The sequence below is a fragment of the Arachis stenosperma genome, chromosome 6, assembly GCF_014773155.1.
Source record: "Arachis stenosperma cultivar V10309 chromosome 6, arast.V10309.gnm1.PFL2, whole genome shotgun sequence".
In the NCBI taxonomy this organism is placed as follows: Eukaryota; Viridiplantae; Streptophyta; class Magnoliopsida; order Fabales; family Fabaceae; genus Arachis; species Arachis stenosperma.
Genome location: NC_080382.1, coordinates 142725463 through 142751327, shown reverse-complemented (window position 1 = coordinate 142751327; position 25865 = coordinate 142725463). Strand labels below are relative to the sequence as shown.

The 25865-nt window shown below is 31.5% G+C and overlaps 3 protein-coding genes across 3 annotated transcripts; 2 read left to right on the top strand and 1 right to left on the bottom strand.

Annotated features, from left to right (window-relative positions):
• Nucleotides 1–7061: 7061 nt before the first annotated feature.
• Nucleotides 7062–9350, top strand: LOC130934885 (uncharacterized). The gene has a single exon (XM_057864409.1). The coding sequence runs from the start codon at nt 7062–7064 to the stop codon at nt 9348–9350; it is 2289 nt and encodes a 762-aa protein (XP_057720392.1).
• A 1078-nt stretch (nt 9351–10428) lies between these two features.
• On the top strand, nt 10429–16730 carry LOC130935268 (clathrin interactor EPSIN 1). The gene is made up of 11 exons (XM_057864949.1): nt 10429–10664; nt 10792–10843; nt 12232–12311; nt 12434–12512; nt 12624–12707; nt 12822–12967; nt 13081–13317; nt 14030–14184; nt 14772–14965; nt 15515–16058; nt 16212–16730. Exons 1-11 carry the CDS (start codon nt 10624–10626, stop codon nt 16436–16438), a joined length of 1839 nt encoding a protein of 612 aa, XP_057720932.1. The 5' UTR covers nt 10429–10623; the 3' UTR covers nt 16439–16730.
• A 442-nt stretch (nt 16731–17172) lies between these two features.
• On the bottom strand, nt 17173–24038 carry LOC130936828 (uncharacterized). Its single transcript, XM_057866988.1, has 10 exons — nt 23425–24038; nt 21656–22002; nt 20820–21127; nt 20664–20714; nt 19270–19363; nt 19087–19133; nt 18422–18638; nt 17923–18052; nt 17779–17821; nt 17173–17515 (listed from the first exon to the last, which is right to left on the bottom strand). Exons 2-10 carry the CDS (start codon nt 21738–21740, stop codon nt 17441–17443), a joined length of 1050 nt encoding a protein of 349 aa, XP_057722971.1. The 5' UTR covers nt 21741–22002; nt 23425–24038; the 3' UTR covers nt 17173–17440.
• Nucleotides 24039–25865: the final 1827 nt, after the last annotated feature.

Sequence of the window (25865 nt, the reverse complement as noted above, 5' to 3'; positions counted from 1 at the left end):
AATATAATCTAATTTGTTAGTATAATTAATAGTAGGATAACATTGAATCACTTTTATAAACGTTAAGGATACAAATAGACGATTTAAACGTTAGAGACACAAATAAGACTTATCCCAAACGTTGGGGATAAAAACGATACTTTACTAAAAAAAAGGAGAAAAAAGTCTATATTAATTCTGGGATTGAGTTTTGTTGATCAACAGCAAAGTGTCCTGAGAATGATAGTGAATGATGATTGTAAAGGGAGTATCTTAAAAAAAAAAACTTAAATTAAACAATAAACTTTCCAGAACTTAATAGGAGTCAGTCAAAGCAAATAACGAAACAGTGAGCTAAGTATCATTCACATGTTTTTAACAATTGCCTACTATATCTATACCAATATATAATGGGGATATGGAAGTTTGGTATCCAAATCTTTCTTCCTATTTTACCCCTTTTCTTTTTTGACTCATGACAAAACTAAAAAATTGAACTATTTCTAATAGATGAAACTGACACCACATACTCAAAAGACATAATATATTTTAAAATTAAATTTATTAAATGTATTTTTATCTATAATTATTCATGATAATTTTTAAAAAATTATTAAAAAATAAATAATTAATATAATAACATTATACTACAATCATAATAATATAATAAATAAATTACGTCAATAAAATATTAATTATTTATGATTTTTTATTTATAATTTTTTCATAAGTATTTTTATATATAATAATCCATAATACAATAGTATATAAGTGATCAATATATCATTATAGTACAATAACTGATAGTATATAAAATATATTTATTTTATTAATAGTTATTTCAATGGGACAATAGTATTTAAAGTATCGAAAGAATTCAATTTACAACATGGTTTACATATTTTTTATGTCCAATATTTATTTTTAAACAAAATTACTCATTAATTAAATTTATACCAATATATACAATACAATATTAATGGACTATACCAATGTATAATGGGAATAAAAATTTGGTTCCCAATTTTTTTACTATTTTACCCCTACTTATTTTTTATTTAGACTGAATTCAATATATAAAAAACTGTTACTACGTCATCCATATTTCTTATTTTTTATCAAGGAAAGAATTTACTCCACGATAGAATGTCAAACTGATTCCCATCAACCCACGATATACTGTTTACTTCATCCATATTTCTTATTTTTTATCTGAAATTTACTCCACGATAAATGTCAAACTGATTCCCACAACCCACGATATTTTTAAACTAACGTACAAAACTCGCTAACTCGCTTTAAAAACTAACTCACTTTCAACTCTTAAGAGACTCTTTTCCTTTCAATCGTGCTCTCACAAATGTTTTTTCTCTGCATATTATTCCTATCTTTCTGACAAATAAAAATGGAAACTTCACGAAATCGACAGCCACGTCAACGTCGACCCAGTTGGACAGATTATGCTAGGCGAAGAAGACAGAACATGACCGAAGAACAGAGACAACAATACCTGGCTAGAAGACGTGCAAGTTATCGGCAGATGATTCGACAAGGAAAACAAGTTGCCATATCAACTGATACAACTTCAATGCCAAATACTGGTGGAGGTGCCCGATTAACTACAAACATAGGGGTAGCCAGATTGACTACAATTAGACAAATGGCCAGAGCTACCACTTATCATCAATCTATTACAGGTAACACGATAACATAATTTAAATTTCTTTGTTATAAATTGAATTAGTTCTTAATAATTATTTTTTACTTTTTAAAAATGCAGGAATGGAAGCGCATGGCAATAGAACTGCCACAGGTACAGAAATAAAAATACATAATTGGTTGCTATTTTATCATTAATATTTTGTAACAAAAATAATTAATTAATATTACTATACATGGTTTACCATCCAAGCAGTATCTTTCTTAATCAACAACATATTAATCATATATGAAGTTAAAAGTTAACATTCCAAATTTTTTAGACATCATTCATCTATAAATTTTTTTTTGAAAAAATTAATGGTCGATAACTAATAATAATATTTCTTTAATATATTTCATTCCCGTCGTCCAATATAATATATATCGTAATATATAATTTTTATATATTTATATTAAAAAAATATAAAAAATGATGCCATGTAAGACTAACGACAAAAAGTACTCTTATATTAAAGTTTTTGATAATGATTTTATAATCAAAAATAAAATTTATATATTAAATTAATAAATCAATGTAACATTAAAATTCTTAACAACACTTTAATTTAATTTTTTTTTATTCTTTGTATTCTCAATTGGTAATGATATATAATTCTAAGAAATCAAAAATAAAATTAGGATATATCTCATTTACGTATAAATATAACAGCTAAAAAAATAACAAAAGCTATCTATTTATATCTATACCAATATATAATGGGAAAACACGTGTTCTCATTTTTTTTATCTTTTTTTTTATTAAAAAATGAACTTACCTACGAACAAAATTTAAAAATTGAACCACTTCTAATAAAGAAAACACATACTACGTACTTAGGATAAATGATATTCTGAAATTAAATTTATTAATTATATTTTTATCTTTAACTTTTCATGATAATTAAAATTAATTAATTAATAATATTATTATAATAATAATAATAATAATAATAATAATAATAATAATGATATAAATAAAATTATGTCATCAACAAATACCAACATATAATCGAGATGCACAGGTTTAGTATCCAATTCTTTTTTTAGTATCCAATTCCTTTGTCTCTGTTTCTTTTTTATTAAAAATGGATTTAACAGAATTTAAAAATTGAACCACTTATAATAAAGAAAACTGACACTACGTACTCCATATACATAATATTTTAAAATTAAATTTATTAATTATTTTTATCTTTAATTTTTCATGATATTTTTTAAAAATTATTAATATAAATAATTAATATAAATAACGTTATACTATAATCATAATAATGATATATAAATAAAATTACGTGAACAAATAATAATTATTATTATTTTTTATTAGTATGTTTCATACATAATAGCCTATAATACAATAGTATATAAGTGATCATATATTATTATAGGACGATAACTGATAGTATATAAATATAATTATTTTATTAATAGTTATCCAATGGACAATAGTATTTAAATTATAAAGAAACATAAATCATTATTAACTAAAGTCATTGGAATAATTAAATTCACAACACATGGTTTACATATTTTTTATGTCCAATATTTTTTTTTTTTAAATTACATATAAAAGTGTACTCATTAATCAAATATATATCAATATATAATAAACTATACATAATGATTAAAAAATTACAAGAGTTATTAATTTTTATTTTCTGTGATTAAAATAGCCCTACATAAATAAAGATTAGTTCCTTTTATTTTATAAAGATTAATTTCTTTTATTATCAACATAAACAAAAAAACAAGAATACATTACAGTATAAAAATAAATTATTCTTTAATCATATCTTTGTATTCTTAATTGTCTTAATTGATGAAATACTCATCATATCATCAATTTAAGGTAATAATTAAAAAAATAAGTTAAAATATGTCACGCATTAATGGACGAAATTCAAACCTTTGAGAAAAAGTACTATCAAAAAAATAATAGAAGCATAGAAAAACTATTTATATTATAATAAATAAATCTAGATCAATTCTAAATAATTAAAGTTATGGATATTTATTTCTTGCAAACAAAGTTAACTAATATTATGATAACTAATTCTTTTCTTATGAGTTTAATTATGCTTATTTTATATATTGCTCTTTAAAATATAGGTACCGAAATATATGGTAACGGAGCTGGTCCAAGTAACAGATCCCCTGGTTAGTATCTTAATATGCTTTAAATATGTAAACACATCGATATAAGTTATTTTACCTGCACATTAAATCTTCTTAACGTAGAATTTTATCAAGATTAACCAACTTAATTAACACGCTTTATTTTTGCTAGATACTAATTTGTTATAAATTCTAAAATAATTAAAGTTACCGATATTTGTTTCACACAATCAACGTTAACTAATTCTTCTCTTATTAGTTTAACTTATGCTTATTTTCTATATTGGTCTTTAAAATATAGGTACGGAAATACATAATAACAGAACTGGTCCAAGTAATAGATCATCTGGTTATTTTTATATGCTTTAAACATGTAAATACATCGATATAAGTTAATTTGTCTGCACATCAAATCTTCTTAATGTAGAATATTAACAAAATTAACCAACTTAATTAACACGCTTTATTTTATTGCTAAGCGCTAATATTCTATTTTTTCAAAAGGTAGATAACATATGAATTTTGCATTGTTTTTAAATATAGGTGTAGATCAAGACACCGTTACAACTACTAATTCAATTTCTCAACCAATTGCTTCTTATGACCAACTATAAACAATACTAGAAGCCATGCAAATATAAATGGTGAGTACTCTATTTATATTTTTAATATTTTATCATCATCATCATATAATAATCATTGCTATATAAAATGTGATTAGTTAAACTTATTGTATTATTATGCTTATTAGTTATCGTAATAACAAATGAATTTTTATTATATTTATTATCTGTACTGCTTATTATATATTGTAACCAAAATTTTGAATTTAACAAAAAAATTTTCATAAAATTAAATAGCAATAAAAACACAATAGAATTATATCATTTTAAAAATATTCTTTGTATATTTATATATAACTCAGAATAAAATCTGCTCTATTAAATATATATTTAACTTCATATATTACCTAGAACTTCAAACTTTGACAATCTTATATGAGTTTAGGCAATAGAAAAATAAAAAAAGACACATGTTTAAAAAATACGTTTAATTTTGAAAACACAAACCTCAATTGAAAAGTTGTATATATATTCTTTGTTCACCCTTGATTTCACTATCTAAATAATATGAATAATTAATAAATTCTACCCGAGTACCTAACCATATAATTATTGGCACATGTAGGAAAAGAAATCTATAACATAATATTTTAATATTCCTATGCGAGTGCAGAAATTAGACACCATGTTCGAACATCCCACAATTGTGCTCGAAATTTTCAAGAGAATACAATAGTGCTTCAAACTACACTGCCTCCTACAAGGACATGTACACACTGTAATGCACGTCTGTTTCACCATGAAACATTTGACATGTGTTGCAATGGAGGAAAAGTCTCTTTGCCCCAATAAATGCTCCTCAGGAATTACTAGACATCTTCTTAGACCCTTCTGCAGAAGGAACAATTTTAGGAACACATTCGTGGTTACAATCATGTTTTTTTCATTCACTTCGTGTGGTGTACACATAGACGAACAATTAGCTTCAGCAAGTCATGGTATATATACATTCCGTGCTCAAGGATCAATGTACCACAGTATAGGAGGATTTCATCCGGATCAGGGGGCGCGGCCACGCTTCTTGCAACTATATATACGATACTGATCACGAGTTACAAAATAGGATGCTGGAGAACACACAACTGCATGAAAGTTTGGTTTTGAAGCTACAACAATTGTTACACCGATATAATCCTTTTATCCATGTATTCCGCCAGCTTGCACAACGACTAGATGTGCAAGAGTGTAGTTTGGTGATCAGAGAGCGACCTGCTAATCAACCACAATACAGTCTCCCAACTGCTTCACAAGTAGCAGCCATAATAGTCGGTGATGATATTGAAACAATGGTGCGAGGACGGAATATCAAGGTTCAAACTCATGCTGGTAATCTCAGAAGGATTCAAGAGTTTGTTGGGTATTACGATCCACTACAATATCCTCTTCTTTTTCCATTTGGAACCCATGGATGGGATATAAATACTCGAACCCAACGTGGAAACAAAGTATCATGCCGGACATATTATAGCTATATGCTCCAGGTACAAACTTCTATATTTGTTACATCATTTATAGACTTCCGTAGATGATAGTTTGTACCAATAAATCATTTCACAATTTCTAACAATTTTCTATAATCCTCAATATTCGTAGATCCGCCCCAATGATCACTCAACAGTTTTGCAAGAGGGGCGACTTCTTCAACAATATGTTGTTGATAACTATGTGAAAATGGAAACAGGCAAGTTAAGATGGGTTCGACAAAGACAAAAGGAACTTCGAGCTGAACTGTATCAAGGCTTGCAAGATGCTTTGCACACAGGAGAGAATAATGCTGGTAATTATTCAACTGAACGGCCACATGATTGATCATTACGTGTTCCTAAATTTAAACTTTAAAACTAACAATACTTTTCTCTAAAATCTGTTTTAGAAAATGTTGGCAGAAGAACGATATTACCATCGTCGTTCGTGGGCAGTCGTCGAGACATGACTCAACGGTACGAGGATGGAATGGCTATTGTTCTTAAAGAAGGCAAACCGGATATTTTTCTAACTATGACATGCAATCCATCATGGTCAGAAATAGCTTCGGAACTCAGTCCTACTCAAACTCCACAGGATTGTCCGGATCTAACAACTAGGATTTTCAGAGCCAAGTTCGAACAATTAAAGCAGGATGTTATTACCAAAGGTGTATTGGGAAAGGTGAAAAGTTATATTTATGTCACCGAATTTCAGAAAAGATGATTGCCACACGTACATATGTTGCTAATCTTAGAAAACAATGACAAGTTGAGTGATCCTGACCAATATGATAGTTTGGTCCGAGCGGAAATACCATGTAAAGAAACAGAACCCCACTTACATGAGGCAGTGCTAAGGCATATGGTCCATGGTCCTTGCGGAACACTAAATCAATCTTCACCGTGCATGAAGAACGGTCAATGTAAACGCAACTTCCCAAAAGAGTTCGTACCAAAGACACGACGAGGTGATGACTCATATCCTCAATATAGGAGGCGATTTGATACTCCAATCCATATAAACCAAAATGTCACAATTGACAATAGATGGGTGGTTCCGTACAACCCTTGGCTACTACTGAAGTATGATTGTCATATCAATGTAGAGATATGTAGCAGTATCAAGAGCATAAAATATCTATACAAGTATTGCTATAAGGGACCAGACCGTGTGGCAATGGAGGTTCACAGGAGTTCTCATTATGATGAGGTGCAACAGTTCACTGATGCAAGATGGATTGCCGCTCCAGAGGCATGTTGGAGGATATTTAGATTCAACCTTTACCGAATGTATCCATCAGTTGAAAGGTTGCAAGTTCATTTGCCAAATCAACATCAAGTGAGCTTTTATGAGCACCAAACTATTTCTGAAATAGTTAATAATGACTATTTCTCAAGAACAATGCTCACTGAATTTTTTGCACTTAATCGGGCCGATGACCATCAATCTAGGCATCTTTTGTACAGGAAAATCCCAGAATATTACAGTTGGCACAACAAGGAAAAAGAATGGCGTCGACGCAGGTCACAAAAGAGAGCTATTGGTCGGATCTATACCGTTTCGCCAACAGAAGGTGAAAAATTCTATTTGCGTATTCTGTTGTCAAATGTAAGAGGCCCAACTGGTTGGGATGATTTGCTAACAGTCGATGGTGTCCAATATTCGTCCTTTAAGCAATCCGCTCAGCATCGAGGACTGTTGGAGAGTGATAGTAGTATAAGATCATGTTTGGTTGAGGCATCCATTTTGAGAATGCCATGTGCTCTAAGAAGGTTGTTTGCCACCATTCTAATTTTTTGTGAGCCAACAGATGTAAAAAGTCTGTGGGACGAGTTTCTTTCATGTATGGTGGATGATTACGCATCAACAAGCACTACAACCTGCAATGGGTTGACAAATCGTTTGCTTAGGGATTTAAATGACATCCTCCTACAACATGGAAAACATATTGCACACTACGATTTACCAGCTCTAACCTCGGACAACGACAACGATAACTTCATGCCTAGAATTATTCAAGAAGAAATGTCCATCGAAGTTCCTCAAGAAGACCTGTGTTCTATAGAAAGATTGAATCATGACCAGTCTGCAGCTTTCAGGTGCATTATGAATACAATTGATCGAAGAGAAAGTGGAGTGTTCTTCGTAGATGGACCAGGAGGAGCAGGTAAGACATTTCTTTACAGAGCTATAATTGCAGACTCAAGAAGTAAAGGGCATATTGTCTTGGTAACTGCGTCCTCAGGAATAGCTGCAACTTTACTGCCTGGTGGTCGAACAGCTCATTCTAGATTTAAGATCCCAATCAATGCAGAGCCATCCTCCACGTGCAATATAAGTAAACAATCTGATCTTGCAAAACTGATTAGGCAGACGACTGCGATAATTTGGGATGAAGCGCCAATGACTAATAAAGAGACAATGGAATCACTGGACCGCACATTACGAGACATCTTAGAAAACAATAATCCATTTGGAGGGAAGGTGATGGTTATGGGAGGGGATTTTCGCCAAGTACTACCTGTTGTGCCGAAAGGAAGTAAGTCGCAAATGATTTCAGCTTCTATTGTTAAATCACATTTGTGGGCATTCACCAAAATTCTCCACCTGCGACAAAATATGCGATCTCTTAATGATCGTGATTTTGCGGAGTATCTTATGCGCATAGGGGATGGGATTGAGCCTACCATATGTGAAGACTTGGTACAAATAAAAGTAGGCATGGCAATACCATGGGAAGGTGAGGCATCATTACACAAATTAATAGAAGAAACCTTTCCAAATTTGCAATCTCATGGGTGGGATGCATCTTATATGGTGGAGAGAGCGATATTGACACCCAAGAATCATGATGTGCAACAGCTTAATGATATAGTCATCAACCAATTTCCGGGAGACGAACGAATTTTAGCATCCTTTGATGAAGTAGAAGGAGATACAAATAATGTGTATCAACAAGAATATCTTAACTCGATCTCCACAGGTGGATTGCCACCTCATATGTTGAAGGTAAAAAAAGGTGCTCCTCTGATGTTACTGAGAAACATAGATCCTAAGGCAGGCTTATGCAATGGCACAAGGCTACTGTGTCGAGGAACTTTTCAAAATATGTTAGACGTGGAAATCTTAACAGGCCATCACTCTGGAAAAAGGGCTTTCCTGCCACGGATAAAACACAAAACAACTGAGAACTCAGGACTACCCTTTGTGCTTATTAGAAAACAATTTCCTGTAAGGTTGAGTTTTGCCTTAACGATAAATAAATCACAAGGGCAAACTATCCCTAAGGTAGGGATCTATCTCCCTAAACATGTGTTCAGCCATGGTCAATTATACGTTGCTCTATCTCGAAGTGTTTCTCAGTCAACCACAAAAATCTTAGTCAAAGAAGGAACAGTAGATGGAAAAAGGGGACAATTCACAAAGAATGTGGTGTTCAAAGAAATTTTGTTACCTGCACCTTAGGTAATTTATGTCCTTGGCAAATATGTGAGCCTTTTTACAAGTATAATCCGTGTATTATGTAATTTTATCATTACAATATCAACATTGGAATAGATAGTTTTGTTCACTAATTTTAACAACTAATGACTAAGATTTTTAACAGATAAATTGATATCAGGAGAGCTCATCAGCATAATAAAAGAGATAAGAGAAAGGAACTGGAACCTCTACTTTACCCTACAGATATGCACCAACTACGATTCACATATAAATTATTGGTTTTTAATAAAAACAATAGAAAAGCGGCTGAACAGGCACGTTAGTGCCTGTTGAGCCGCTAGTATATATATAATAAGAATTGAGAAGAGACGTAGTACACAATTTTATTCTCCAAATAACTTTTATCATGTTTTTACTATAATACATATGAAAATATATGAATACATGAACTTCTTTAGGCATAGAATTAAACATACAATAATATCCATTTTGGAAAAACTAATCTACTCTTAAATTGATGATACTATTTATTCAGCGAATTTTACACAAATTATTAAATTATTCTTCTACCTTAGTCCATGACAATAATAAAAAAGTCTCATGACCCACAAATTTAGTCCAACAGAATATAATTTTAGTTTTTATTATCTTATTTTTATCTTATCTTTAGTTCTTCTTATCTTATCTTTATTTGTTTTTATTTTTTATAGGACAATACTCTATATATATTTAATTTTACTCTCATAATTTACAATACAATTCAATCAAAAAATATAAAGTACAATATTTTTCATCTTTCCTTTTTTTATTCTTTCACAATTTTATCACAAATAATTATTCTTATATTATCATATCAATGAAAATAACAATTTTTTAATTTATTATTTAAAAAATCATTTAAATACATAAATTTAATTGAATAATTATATAAAATTATTTACACTATTAGGTTGTTAAAATTAAACTCATCAAAATTAATCATATTGATAATAAAATTTTATAAAATTAAAATAACATTATTAAGGCCAGAGTGAGAATATCCATTATTTTTTTATTTAACATAATAAAAAAAGGAAAATTGTCATGGTAGTGTGACCATATTAGATCTAAAAATTAATATCAATAAAAAAAAATTGTTGCTACTCAAAGAACCTAAGCCATCGAAATTTTGCTGCAATTATATACAATATGATATGATTTTTCATTCGTAACTTTCTTCTCTTCCTTTGTTTCTTTGTTTATTTATAAAATCACGCTGCGGTTAGATCAGATCCGATCTGCAACTTTCTTCGCCATGGATTTCATGAAGGTCTTCGATCAAACCGTTCGAGAAATGTGAGCAATCTGTTATATTTTTTTTAAATCTTCTTGTTATGCGAATTAATTCATGTGTTAATCTCTAATCCACGATGTTGTGATTTTTTTTTTCTTTTTCCTTTCCTGATGTGTGTGTGGAAATCAGAAAGAGAGAGGTGAATCTGAAGGTGCTAAAGGTTCCCGAGATCGAACAGAAGGTAAAGTTAAATTCTAATTGCTGCTATTTTGCTTGTTATTTGCGTTGATTTGATTGGAATGTTCATGAGATTGCTGTTTGATTTGTTCTTTTGTTTATCAGAAATATTTTTTCCCCTTCCTGAATTTAATGTGAATTGCGGGAGTGTGTGAATTGAATTGTGTTGTGTTGTTCTAGATTTGATTTGTATGTAAAATGCATATGTGAATGTGAATTGTCTCTGTTTATCTTTGTGTTCATGCCTCATGGGAAGATGGGGCAGAATTGTTGCATAAGTCTCGCATAGACTGTATAAAAAGTAGTGTTGATGAAATGCACGTTTTTGTTTTAAAACTCATAATTTTATGTAAGATGCTTGGCAAAAATGTACTAGAGAAGCCAATTTTCCGTTTTCATATCATATTTCAGACTTTAAATAAGAAGTTGCCACTTCATTTTTTACCCCAACTTTGTTAATTATGAAGTCATGGACCAAGCAGCAACATTTTGAGGAATGTTTTTTTTCATGTTAAAACTTGAAAGTAGAAACAGGCAACATAAAAACCAATGGTGTTGCTTTTATTTACAGAATTTGTATCTCCTCGTTGCATAATCTGATCTGTTTCACATAGAAAGATGCTTGACTTTATCAAACCAAACTGCAAGTCTACAACCTTCTTCTGGGAAACTAACTCAGGGAGTGCATACAGAGAACGAGAGGAATGAAAGTTATCAATATATACACCAAATGCCATATCAAAGTCAATTGCCTATCCGTTTGCATTTCATTGCTTTTCACGTCTTGTTGGATATACAAATAGTTCCTGGTGGCTGGCTTTCACCAAATAGATCATTTTCATAGTATGAAATTTGTAAATTGTCATTGGGCCTTCACTGAATAACTTCAACTTCCGGAAGAGTTGCCATTGGAGTTCTTACCTGACCCAATTTATGGAGAGTATGTAGTCTATATTCTTTTTCTCCACTTTGGGCATACCCAACCCAGCAATTCTATACCATTATTGGAACTTGAAATTTTTTTTAGTTGTGAGCCTCATTCATCTTGTGCAAATACACCAGCCTGGCAGCCTTTTGTCGAGAAGATGGAAGATATCAGATATTACATAGCAACACTATATAAGAAAATTCTTGTATGGTATAAATTTGATAGGTAGTTATAAATTGTTCTAAGTTATGGTCATTCTTTCAGTTTCAAACTTAACAAATAAGTTTTAACCTTTAAAAGATGGTGTTATAAGTTGAATTAAGCAAGTGATATGTTGTTGGTTTGTGGCCCTGCTCTGTAGATGTGTATGGTAGATTGGATGTATGGCTCCAACGTTTGAATTATATGATTAATAAATCTGCTGGTTTTATTTATTGGAGTTCTTACCATTATTTATGATTTAGGTGTTGGATGCAACTGATAATGAACCTTGGGGTCCTCATGGTTCTGCACTGGCAGAGATTGCACTGGCTACCAAAAAATTGTAATCATCTATCTATTTCTGTTCTAGTTATATTATACTACTTTTACAAGTTCTATTTTTCCTTCTTATTTGGAGGAAATTTAGTGTTATTCTTAAATTATTGCTTCTGCTATACTTTTCAGTACTGAATGTCAAATGGTCATGAATGTCCTTTGGACAAGATTGACTGAAACTGGAAAAGACTGGCGCTATGTTTACAAGGTAACACTTTCTGCATAACCTTGTTATTTTAAAATTTAAGTTACAAAGGGAAGGCCTTCCATTTTATTTGTTGTTACATCACACCCAATAACTCAAGTACTTTTACGTCAGGCATTAGCTGTTATAGAGTATTTGGTAGCACATGGGTCTGAACGTGCAGTTGATGACATTATAGAGCATACATTTCAAATCTCAGTAAGGATCCTTCTCATGTATTTGCTATTTGAACTTGCAATATTTAAACAGACTGGCAATAAGAATGAACGATAAATTTCCTTACATATAATCCTTTACTTTGGATTGGTGAAGGCACTTTCTAGCTTTGAATATGTTGAGCCTAGTGGTAAGGATTCGGGACTAAATGTCAGGAAGAAGGCAGAAACCATTGTGGCCCTTTTGAATAATAGAGAAAAGATACAGGAAGTGAGAAATAAAGCTGCTGCAAACCGTGACAAGTAGGTCGAATATGTCACTACCTTAATCCCAGAATTGATTTTAATTAAACTATGATATAGATTGTGTTGTTGGTAAATAATATTCTTGTTTTTCTTTTGGATGAGTACTTTAGATACGTTGGAGTTTCTTCTAGTGGAATCACGTACAAGTCTGGGTCAACCTCATTTAGTAGTGGCAGCTATCAGAGCAGTGGTAAATATTCGGGCTTTGGTTCAAATGATGGTGATAGGTTTAAGGATAGCTACAGAGACAAGGGAGACTATGAAGAAGACAAATACATTAGAAGATCACGAAACATCAGTGACGATGAAGAGAACTCCTTCAAAAAGGGTACTGCACACTCTGTCAGGTGAGGCATATCTTACTGCTATTCTCGTCTGTAAATTACTTGTAAGTGTACTTTATGTTTATGCCATATTATTGTCTCTACACATTGGCATAACCCTAGGTACTAGTTAGAATTTGGGGGAAATACTGAACTTAGTTTGTAAATTCAGTCATTATGGCATATATTTTGTTGTACATTGTTAATTTAGTTATTACATGTTAAGTTGCTGTCTGAAATATCTAGAATTGTTTAAGTTCCTTGCACTAAGGAATTTGTATGGTTTTGACTAATTTTCCTTAAATGTTTTTGGTTTTTTTTTTTTTCATTAGTTCTTTAAAAGTGTTCTATAGAAATTTTGCCAGATAATATCCCAAAGGAATATTAAATCCCATCAAACTAAACTTGTTGGTTTGTATTTGATGTGTTCGGAAAATTTTATCTCCTTTTACCTTTAATAATACAGGTTATGACTCAAATACTTCCGTTGTAAAACAAATAAATAAGTTTGTGTATCAAAGCCAGACTCAAGCTTTTGACCTTGCATTTCTATTCCCAGTTTAACAAACTTGTTCTGACTTGTGAGAAATGAGAACTCTCTTAAATGGGACTCTTGGTCAATGGTTGAGATGCTCATCTCATTTCCCTTCTCTTACATGCATCAATTGCTCAGTTTTTTGGTTGCGTAGGGACATGCTATTTCTTCTATTCTAATTCCAGAATCTCTATCTTGCAGCAAAAGTCAGGAGAATGCACCATCCAGAGTATCTAAGTCATCTACTGCTAATGCCCATGATAATTACAGTTCAGTTGCTTCTCAAAGTTCAAGTGCACCTGCAAATAATACCGAGGATGACTTTGACGACTTTGATCCAAGAGGAACTTCTGCTAGTAAGTATTCCCATAAAGTCTAGTGCATCCCAGTCGCTGATTTTGTTCATTTAATTTAAATAGTGATATTAACCTGTTCCTTCAAGTTAGATTTAGGATGAAACTAAAATTATGCACATTTTGCTGTTATGTACATGATAATACAAGCTTTCCAAGTAAAATGACTGGTCCGGTAGAGTGATTATCTCTATAGGTTAAGCTTGTTAGATTGGAAAAATGACAGTTCTAGTCTTGCCCCATTTTGACGTAGTTTTCTTACTACCTCTCCTGTTTTTGTTTCCTTTTAACTGGTCGCGGGGTTGGGGAGGATGGAGAGTGTGTGCTGGAGTCTGTTTCTTGCTTGTTTGATTTTCATAAAAGGGAAATGATGTAAAAATGGTGCAGTAAAAGTTCCATTCAAATAATCCCCATTTTTTCATTATGATCTGTTTATTCTTGAACTGTATACCCAGTCCCAGAGCAGCTAGTGACAGAAAATAAGATAATCAATTTAACTATCCATTTGATGACAAGATCTGCCACAATATTAGTCATTTTATTATTCTTCTTCTCAATGTGTCAATGATATTGGGTTTTCATTCCAACAGAGCCTTCGGCTGGAAGCTCTAATCAAGTTGATCTCTTTGGACAAGATTTAATCAGTGACTTCATGGATGCTCCAACATCTGTTTCTACAGAAAAGGCTGCTGCTAATAGTGTTTCAGAGGTTGATCTATTTGCAGATGCTTCATTTGTATCGGCACCACCTAATGTGGACAAGGGAGCTAGTTCTCAACCTCAGGTTAGATTTCTTCACTCTTTACGACTGCAGTTGGTTTTCTCATGCCTGCACCAGCAATTGCCTGCAGATTCAAAGGCAGGAACCTCTACTAATTAGTGGTCCTAAGCTCAGAACCTCTCTTCCATTATCAACTAGGATTGTTTGACTGAATAGTACTTAACTGAAATAAACATTATTGACGTGTCCTTTATTATGAATTACAATATCAATTTCATCTTCTGAAGTAGTATGTTAATGATATTCAATTGTACAAGTTAGCTTTCTGAAATGATCAGGTAGGAGGAACCAATAATGAGTGGGATATGCCATCATTAATGGGGATGCACAATTTTTGACATTATTCTGGATGTTCTTATTCATATCTATAGATAAATTGCACTCCTTAAAAGCTTTAATATGTGATTGTGAAGAACTGATGAAAGAGAATAATACGTGCCTTGCCTTCTTTTTTGCACATTTTACTTCAATGTGCTGAATTTTTTTCTTTATTCCTTTTGGCACATAGTTAATAATTTCTATTTTTTCATGTCTGTGTTGACTTATGTATAGGAAGAAGTGGATCTATTTGCATCACAGCCAGCCATTCCTTCAGTTACACCAACAGTTGACTTGTTTTCCATTCCTAAACCAGTTGCGCAGCCAGACAAGAAGTCAGGAAATTCTTCTTCGGCGAATAGTAGCACTTTTGATCCCTTTGCTGTTTCTGAACCAGTTGTGCATACAGACACAGGAAATTCGGCTCCTGTGAATAATAGCACTTTTGATCCCTTTGCCATTCCTGAACCAGTTTCGCAGCCTGACAATAAGTCAAGAAATTCTGCTCCTGCAAACAATAGCACTTTTGACCCCTTTGCTGCGATTCCACTTAATAATTTTGATGGATCTGATGTTTTTGGTGATTTTACTTCTCAACCTGATTCAGCATCTTCACAGACCTCCAATAATGTTGCCAGTGACATCAGCCATGATAAGATGAATGGTAAAACTTCAGTAGACTCTAAAGTTTCACCTAAAAAGGATCCATTCCAGGTGAAATCTGGCATCTGGGCAGATTCACTTAGCCGTGGACTGATTGATCTCAATATATCTGGCCGTAAGTTTATCATCTCAATATATTATTGTTGTTTTTTATTTTCCCGTTCGTGCAACATTGTGAATACACATTTTGGTTTTCTTTCTGTAATATAGCAATTGGTTGAGCAATTGAAGTTTCCATAATTTTATTTGTCTACCATTGTTTTTGCAGCCAAGAAAGTAAATCTTGCAGATGTTGGGATTGTGGGTGGATTAAGTGATGGATCAGATGAAGTGGTGAAAGGCCCTCCTCCACCTTCATTTTACATGGGTAGAGCTATGGGTTCAGGTTCTGGTCTTGGTAGATCTGGATTCACTCCTTCACAGACAGAAACCGGAAATGACATGTTCTCAAGCCTTAGCAGCCAACAATATCAATTTGGTGGATTCCAGAAGTAAAATTCTCTGATTATATACTCATTCTTTGTGTGCCGGCATTACCTAGACTTGAGCTTCTTGCCATTGTGGGTTTTTGTATTTTGTTTATGTATATTTCTCACACTGCTGTGATTTAATTGTACTAAAGGGTAAGAATTTACTATCGTGTTTTTCACCCACCCTGATCGGATGCAACATCATCGTGCAGTGCCCAAAGATTTGGTGGTATTGCTTTGAGTTGTAAAATATTATCTTCCGACTTTAGGTTGCTGTCTTTTTTAAGTCCTTAAATTCGTGAAGATCAACTTAACAATTCCTCCCCTCCCTCTCTCTTACCCCATACCCTTTTGTTCTGTTCGTTTATGTTACATTATAGCAAACTACAGTGTAAGGGGTGTTTTTCTTCTAATTTCTGGTGATCGTCTGAACGAAAACGGATGCTATCATTAAAATTAGAGGCCAGCTGAATTGGCTTCGGCTTTCCACTACAAGTCTACAACCAAAAAAGTATTATTATTATTATTATTCTATATATATATATATATAGTGGGTGCTTTTGTGTTTAGAATCAGTTTTTAGAAAAGCCAATTTAATTATGTTTGTAAGTTAGTAATTCACTAATTCTTAGCTTCGAATGAAGTAGAAATTTATTTCAGTATTTCTGTATAAAGTTTATAAGAGTATTATAAGATTTCTTTCTTAAAACAAGTTTTTTTTTTTTAAATTAATGTTCGAAGCTCTTTAGGATATACAATATTAATGCTAAGTACAGCTGTGAAACATAATATATTGCAGTAGTTTGAATCTGGTGAAACGAGAAGAGAAATGAAACAATTTTTGGCAGTTCTGTGATTGAAAAAATTTCAAAATGTTTGTATCCTTCTTTCTCCCCGGCAGATGAAAGGGGAAAGTGGGTCGAAGGCATTTGATCAACTCCAACCCCCGAAATTCAATCCAAGACACACTATAGACTAAGAAAATTGTATGTATCAGAATTGAGATGCAGCCATAGCATTTTCCTCACTATATATCTATGATTCTACCCCTAATCAATGCCGCAGCTTTCAACACCTGCTTCACTGGTCCAATGATGAAGACCTACATAATAAAACACCAAACAACATTGAAAATTGGTAATATAATTTTTAATTTGTCATTAAAAAATTCAGCTGCAAAAACTAGGATCACCACAGCAGGTACGTACGTAACAAAACTCAAAAACTGTCTACATCTCCGCAAATATCATGTTCATCATTCATAAAAATAAGATATAGACTATGAATAAATCAACAACCCCTGGATTGAAAAAAGCCAGGCACTGGGGAACTGGAGTTAGGAATTGTAATGGTGAGTATACTGACCTTGTCAGGTGGGCCCTTCGAACCTCCAATGACAATTTCCGCACTGCAAGAACAAATGCATTTAAAATCAAAGTATTTAGCAATTCGCCCACAAAAATTATTTGCAAAACCAAGGAAATGGAAAGCGCACAGAAAAATTCGTACTTGCATCCCTCCTTAATTGTCAAGATTGTAGCCCCCCTTCTACCAATAACTCGTCCCATCATTCCTCGGGGAATGTCTACAACTGAAAGAATTTCTTCCTCCAGATCATTTCCATCAACTTTCAGCGTATCTAAAAGGGAAAAAAAACTGTGTTGCTTAGCAGTCAATATCATTAACAAATCATACAAGCATTCCAGACACTATATGTCTATATCCAATAAATTGACCTAAAGCATCACTAAACAATAATCCACTTGCATCAACATGTTTGTGTAGATGATGCAACAGAAAGTCCTCCATAATGGGAGCTGCAATATTCACCTATCATGGTTATTTCAACGGGCAAATTATTCCATCAACAGTAAGTAAAATTTTAATAGCATCAATGATATCATGTTTGAAATTAAGGTTGGCAATGTCAGGAAATAAAAGGCAACTGGGAATATCATGCATCCATGTAGTTTTTGTCATAGAAGGTTCTTGTCAACATTATCTAGACCTGGGATAGGAGGCAGAGATGGCCAATCAGCATAATCATTATTGTTCACACAAAAACATCGGCAATACAGCGCACCACGAACCGCAAGATGCCATAAGGACCGCTCATTCAAGTTCACCATCATTCGGTGATAAACATACAGAAGAAAACGGACATCATCAGTAGCTGTGCGGACCATACGTTCAGAAAAAGGTCTATATCTCCAAAACTTGGGGTCCTGAGAACACAAGACATTGAGAAATAATATCACATGATAGATTAGTTCAATGACCCATACAAAAATATTTTATAGGTGTAACATGCACATAAAGGAAATTCAAATATTGTCAAAAAGTGGTATCTCAAGTCAATCAAGTGACACCTCCCTTGACCAATGAGCCAGGGGTTGCTGGCATTGGAATTTGGGACAAGGGTTTAAAATCCCCAGATGCTCATCACTTCCTTCATCCCACTAGCCTTCCGAACAAATAAAAATCACATAATGATATGAATAATTATAATATAACTAAACATATTCATGATGCTTTACAGTTTCTTACTTTCTATACTACAACTTTAAGAATAATATGATGAATTAAAACATTCACGCTGGACCAACAATTTAAATTTTGAAGTAGAAATGTGTAAATTGGATATGTCTGCACAACCAAGATTCTAAAACCAACCTGTCGAAGGAGAACCCGAACCTCTTCCTTCTCATCATACGATATGCCTGGATGCAAACACTCAAAGTGAATATGGAGGAATTAATTATAATTAAGAATTTATTAGGACAAATTGAATCATATCATCCAGAGTAATATGGTCAACAATATATAGAAACGTGGATACCACGATATATATACTACCACAAAAACGTGGATCAGCTAGGAGGTCAACAAAAGAAATGTTGTCATCTCTTTTCCGCTTCCCTTCTTGCTCGTCGATCAGTGCATATGCAATCTGAACCAATAGAATAGGATAAAAAATTCAATATGTATAAATATATACCACATCAGCATAAGTATCCTATGAAATCGAAAGCAAACACAAAGAATAAAGATCAAAGACTTCTAAGGATATATATCTGCAATATGATATGATCTCCATTTCCTGTTTCCAACTGAGAATTAATAAAATTAAAATGGATCACCCAAGGAAAAGGGGAATAAAAAAGAAGTCTGTGTTCAGTAGGGTGACAGAATCATGTGTTTCAACTTCAATGATGATTTAAGTCTGAGTTATAACTTGTAATATGATTTATCTTATGATTGTACGTTATTTTTTTTTTATCTGTAAAGATTATGATAAATTATGTGTATCTTTTTTTGTGTGATTGAATTGGACAGATAGACCCAATAGATTATGTATATATTTGGGTGTGTTTGGTTATTATCCCACAACAATAGAGATAGGGAAGAGAAACAAAAGGTATTTGGTTGTTGAGATAATAAACACTTGGAGACAAAAACCAGATGAAAAGGAACACAAAATTTGTAGTCTTCCACTGGGTGAACAACATGGATTGAGAGGCAGAAACTAGGTTGATTAATAAAATTGCATTCCCAATATACACACACGCACACGCACACAATAATTTACCTCTTTACATCTTTTATGTTCTATCCACTTTAACCAAACATGATACAGATATGCACATAGTAGATATCCAATTCACTAACTGTAATCTCTACCTAGGTGCCACCATCCAGTTAACATTGATGCCTAATGTATTATTCATAGTATGTATACAATAAGATGACAAGACGATTATTATCATCATGAAGCAAATTACTCGCTAAGTTACAAGAACCAAACAAATACAATTGACCAAATGATACTATTCTAATCATAAATGGAAATATTCTAACATGTTACCAAAAAAAGGACAGTGATTAGCAAACGAGTGATGAGTAAATCAAAAGTTGATGTACAAACACTATCACACTTGACAGAAGACAATAAAAGTCAAGTGAAAATGATATAAACCTCATAAATTGAATGTTTTAATAATCATATTGCTGAAAGTGATCAAAGAGCATGAGAAGCTAAGGCAGTTTAAATTAGATTTATTTGATTTAAGTTCAACTAGATTTATGATCACATTCAAATGAATCATATATAAAATAATAATAAAAAGTCATACACAAACTGTATATTTATAAAGCATCTGGGTCTATATATCAAAAGCAAGCTAACGTTGAAGCAATTCCACTGCAAAATTAACAAGACCTAATACATTGGCTGGGTCTGGAGAGTTCACCTGGGTATCCATCACGTTGTTCAGCTTGATGTCAAACTGGAAGTACAATGCCTAGAATGCAAACATTACCATTAAAGTTTGTTCTTACTTGATCAAAAGCATCTAAACTTCAACAAATAAAATAAAAAGCAATAAAGAAAAAAGCAAGAAATCGACCTCACTATCCCTTTTGCAATCATGAATTACTTTTGTGATGAAATTAGACTCGAGCGCAGGCTTACAGGCTTTGATCAGCGCTTCCCCACCTTCTATTGCGTCAACCAAGTAAATGGCATCTGGGAATGCAAGCTGTATTAGACAGAGCGCTCCAGTTCGACACAAGTCTTCGCCCTCACAATCGAAACCAATGATGAACTGGTCCTGAGGCGATGGTTCCAGAAACTCAGCTGGGAGTTGAGATGCAGTTGTCACAATATGGATAGGAACCAGAGCTGAATTAGATTCAACATTAGGAGGGCTGTCACCTAATTAGAAATCAGTGTTTGCAAAATCCAAGTCAATGATCTCGAATAACATCAAGAAGTGGAAAGAAAATGGAGAAGATCACCGCAGCTCGATCAAAATAGTAGATTCGTGCAGGAATCAAGTAAAAATATTCGTGCAGAAAAGTAGTTACAAACAAACAGCAGCTCTATCAAACGGTAACCGGCCATTGTCTAAGTAAACAAACATCAAGAATGCGATTAAAAGATAGAAAGAAAAATGCTAAAGACAAAAAAAAAGGAAAAAACTCCAAGCAGCTCGATCAAATAGTAAGTTAGAACAGAACGCAATCAAGCAAGAACGTTACAAAAGTACGAACAAGTAAACGCACATTCTGACAAATAAGCGGCAAAACGAATAAATATGAAAGATTAAAAAGAAAACACGAAATTGAAATTCGAAAAGGCGTAATGAAGGAAAATCGAATCCCTAGATCGATCGAAAAAGGAGGAAAGTATAGTAGAAGCTAAACAAAGAGAATAAAGATAGGTTTAGTGGAGAAGACGAACCTGATGGAGGAAGAGGAATGCGAGCGGTGAAGGAGGGAGAAGGAGTTGTAGGCGCGGAAGAAGAAGAAGAAGAAGAAGAAGCCATTGGTGAATCCGGTCGTCACATGAGAGGTTTCTCTCTCGTGAAATGAAATGAAAATGAAAATGAAATGAAAATGAAAACGAAATGAACGTTGTGTTGTGTGGTCTCTCTTTCTGGCTTTTATAGGAGTCTTCAGAGTTGAGAGTAAATGAAAGAAAATGCGAGCTGAGTTCTCAGTTCTCACTTCTCAGTCACTGCTTTTGCTTTGCTTTGTGTTCTTCCAAGTCGTTTTGTTCTTTGAGAGGTTTGAGAGAGGGCTCCGCAACTGTTTTCAACGAAGAAAAAGAGAGAGAGATTAATTATTAGGAATGCTTGTAGGAAAAACCAAAAAATATCTCATATTAGAGAAAAATATATTTTTGAAAAAAAAATAATTTTAACGATGACAAAAATATAATATTTTAAATATTAAAAATGAAACTAATCATACACAAAAAATAACAATAATAACGAAAAGTAATATATTAATACTAAGGAAATAAAAATAGAAAATATAACGCATTACACAATTGACTTATTAATTATACAAAACTTGTTTCAGAACAACAAAATAAAAAATTATTATTTTCAATAAATGATAAAGGATAAAACATAAATCCAAATTCTTAAAACAAACTTATACCACTAAAATCCTAAAATACTACCTTGTAAAATTTAAAATCCGATAAACTAAACCATAAAAATAAACTATAAAATTATAAACCGAAACTCTTAAATCCTAAAATCTAAACCATATACATAAATCCTAAATTTTAAATATATAAATACTAAAGTAATATTGATGTATATTAAAAAATATTCATAAAACAAATGATTTATCTAAAAAATATTAAATGAATAATATTTATACTATGAAAATTGAATTTAGAGATTTTGTTAAAAATTAATTAAATGATATTAACAACACAAATAATTTATTTGCAAAATTAATAATATAATAAAACTATTATAAATTAACAAAAATCATTTATAATTTTTTCAAACCAAAGAATTAAAATTGGAATTGGACAATTATATAATAATAAATATTTTTAAACGATGCATCTTAGTATATTAAATTATATATTTTAATAAATAAAAAGACTAATTATGTATAGTCATATCGTAAATTATATAGAAAGTAATAAAAAAAAATGATACAAGTACTTGTTTTTAAATGATGAACCTTATTTGAATTTTCATCGCTAACCTAACACCTTAAACTAATCATGGATTTAATAGTAACTAAAAATTAAAGTCGTAACTTGTGAAACTAACATATAAGTTTAATTAGTTCAATTCCTCTAATTTCACCAAATTTTTAATTAATTCTTTATATATATATATATATATTAAATTGAGTCTCTATCTATCATATCAAATTTTATGATTAAATCCTTATTAACAATAAACATTAAAAAAATATTTATGTAATATAAATTTACTAATTTATTCATATGTTCTGCATTATATGATTCTTTTGGCTTCAGTGGTTGAGAGATGGCGGTATGGTATCATCGGAGTAGCAACAACAACATCATCAAGATCCCAGATTTTCGCTATATATACATGAAATTGATACTTATTATTTGAGATCAAAAAGAAAAATTTTCAAAATCTGAATTAAAAAACCTTAGCATCATGGAAAAAAAAATCCAAAACAAACAAACTAATAATGACAATGTTCTCAGGCTACTCCAACACTTACAATAAAATCTTCCAACGGAGAATTGGAGATTGGCTTTGATGGACCTTGAAATTGTCTTTTTATTGGGACAACCGCCTCTTCTTCCGGCGGCTTATTTTTTCATTTTTTCGAAAAGACTGTCCATGGAGACAAGTTTACATAGCAAAGAACGAGCTTTTTTGGGTGATGATGATGGTAGTGGTGGAAGAGAGTGTCTCATGTTTTTTTTTTTTTTTTTGATAACGAATCAAAGCAGATAGATCAGTCCGACATGGAAATTACCCTAAGACCTACTCAGTGACACGCCGATTCTTTTCCTCTTGCCAATTGCGACGTCCACCAACCATTCCGGTGCTGCCGTTCCTCATCGATCCGGCGCCGCTTCTGTCTTCTTGGGGTGATAGAAAACCCAGAACCTAACACAGCACCCCCCTTGCAAGACCTACGAGCGCTTCCCAGTTGCAGATCTCAAGCCACCACCATCACTGCTACTGGCTCCCCAAGATGCTGAGATAATCGCCAGTCTCCTTCCGATGCAGGTTTTGCTGGCACCTCAACTTCACTGCAGCAGTGTCACCCTTTTCCACTGTCACCTTCTCCCACAACCTCCATGCCCTCCTTTCTCTTTTTCTTTTAACCAATTATTTTACTGAACCAATTGGGTTGGTCGAGTAGTAATTGTTGGGGAATTTTTTCGCGCATGTAGCAATTCATTGGCTAGCAGAAAACTTTTAAATGGAGCTCAAATCTACAAAGATAAAGGGTAAAATTGTAAAAAAATAATAATGATATAATTAATTAAATAAATATATTTTTAAAAATAATTTTAATTCGAATATATCTTAGTATATTTCATTAATTTTAACGTTTTTATCACTATAGAACTTAATTACAAGAATTAATATAATATAAGAACTCAATTAAAAAAAATATAAATTTAATTAAAAATTTGATAAAATTATAAAGATTGATAAAATAATTAAACCAAAAATGTATTAGAACCAAGATTACATGAGCAATAAAACAATTATAGGAATTGACAAAATCACAAATATATGAAGCAATAAAACAAATTATATAAATCCATGTTTTCAATTGGTCAACCCTAAAGTTTATATCGCTTAGCTAATCACTATAAACAATAATAAGACCTACTTCTTAGTATATTTAATTATTAATTATATATTCCAATAGAAAAAAAATTAACATTATATACTTATATATTAAGTTAATATACTGTAAAATTAATCTATAAAATGTTTGTAAAAAAAATATAAATATTAAGTGCACCATGAAAACTGAATTTGATAACTTAGTTAAAAAATTAGTTAAATAATATTGATGAAACAAATAATTTATCTAAAAAATATTGAGTGAATAATATTTACACTCAAATAATTAGATTTAGTAGTCACCAAAAAAAAAATAATTAGATTTAGTGATTTAGTTAAAAAAAATTAGTTCAATCATATTGACAACATAAATGATTTATCTACAAAATTATTAATATAATAAAAATATTATAAATTAATATAAATCATCTATAACTTTTCAACAATAAGAATTAAAATTGAAATTGTATAATTATGTAATAATAAATATTTTTTAACGAAACTTTTTAATATATTAAAGCGTATATTTTAATAAATAAAAAAACTAATTATTTATAGTCATATCCTAGATATATAAAAAGTAATAATATTATAACCAGCTAAAATATTAAATGCTAATTCTATAATCTTAGAAAATAGTTTCGGAAACTACTCTCTTAGAAGTTTAGGAAAAAAAGATCATTACAAGCTATATATAAATTTTGGATATTAATTTTTTCATCCTTTGTGTTTCAATCTTTAAAAATTTTTTCAACTTAAATTAAATGTTATATAAATTTTGCTATTTTAAACTGAATTTAAAATTTTTTTTAAATCATTTCGAATTTTCGAAATCAAAATAAATTGTTCCAAACCAAATAAATATTAAAAGAGTCAGAAGGTATTAAAAAAATAAATTGACATGAAAGCAGCATAAATTTCCTTTTGAGGCTCCATTGCTACTGCTGAGTGCTGAACATGGGCTGTTTTTTTCTTTTTTCCTATTAACAAAATCCAAACAAGCCCTGACACCAGTTGATCTGTGAAAGAATATCTGTATCAATTTGTATTTATACCGTCCCTCCAACTTATCCAAAATATTAGAATATAGCCAGCAGAATAAAATAATAAAGAGTAATTATTCAAATCAATTTCTAAAAATTTTAAAAACAGACATTTCAATCGTTAAAAAAATATTAATATACAGATCAATCCTAATATTTTTTCATTAAATATAATAATTCACCCTCTATTTTCCAACGTGAAAAAATTTTATTATTCGTACATCTCCTTTTGTTGAATTTATAATTGTGTATATAATGAGGATGGTTCAGTAATATTTTTTTTTTTTTAAAATACCACATTAAAAAT

Bases quoted from the DNA above. Each gene is read 5' to 3' on its own strand.
- LOC130934885 (XM_057864409.1), top strand. From the start codon at position 7,062: ATGGAGGTTCACAGGAGTTCTCATTATGATGAGGTGCAACAGTTCACT.
- LOC130935268 (XM_057864949.1), top strand. From the start codon at position 10,624: ATGGATTTCATGAAGGTCTTCGATCAAACCGTTCGAGAAAT. The intron at 12,708-12,821 runs GTAAGGATCCTT...GGATTGGTGAAG, and splicing joins AGCATACATTTCAAATCTCA to GCACTTTCTAGCTTTGAATA. The intron at 13,318-14,029 runs GTGAGGCATATC...TCTATCTTGCAG, and splicing joins GGTACTGCACACTCTGTCAG to CAAAAGTCAGGAGAATGCAC.
- LOC130936828 (XM_057866988.1), bottom strand. From the start codon at position 21,740: ATGGCTTCTTCTTCTTCTTCTTCTTCTTCCGCGCCTACAACTCCTTCT. The intron at 19,364-20,663 runs GTGAACTCTCCA...CTATTGGTTCAG, and splicing joins ACAACGTGATGGATACCCAG to ATTGCATATGCACTGATCGA. The intron at 19,134-19,269 runs GTAGTATATATA...GTTTGCATCCAG, and splicing joins AGCTGATCCACGTTTTTGTG to GCATATCGTATGATGAGAAG.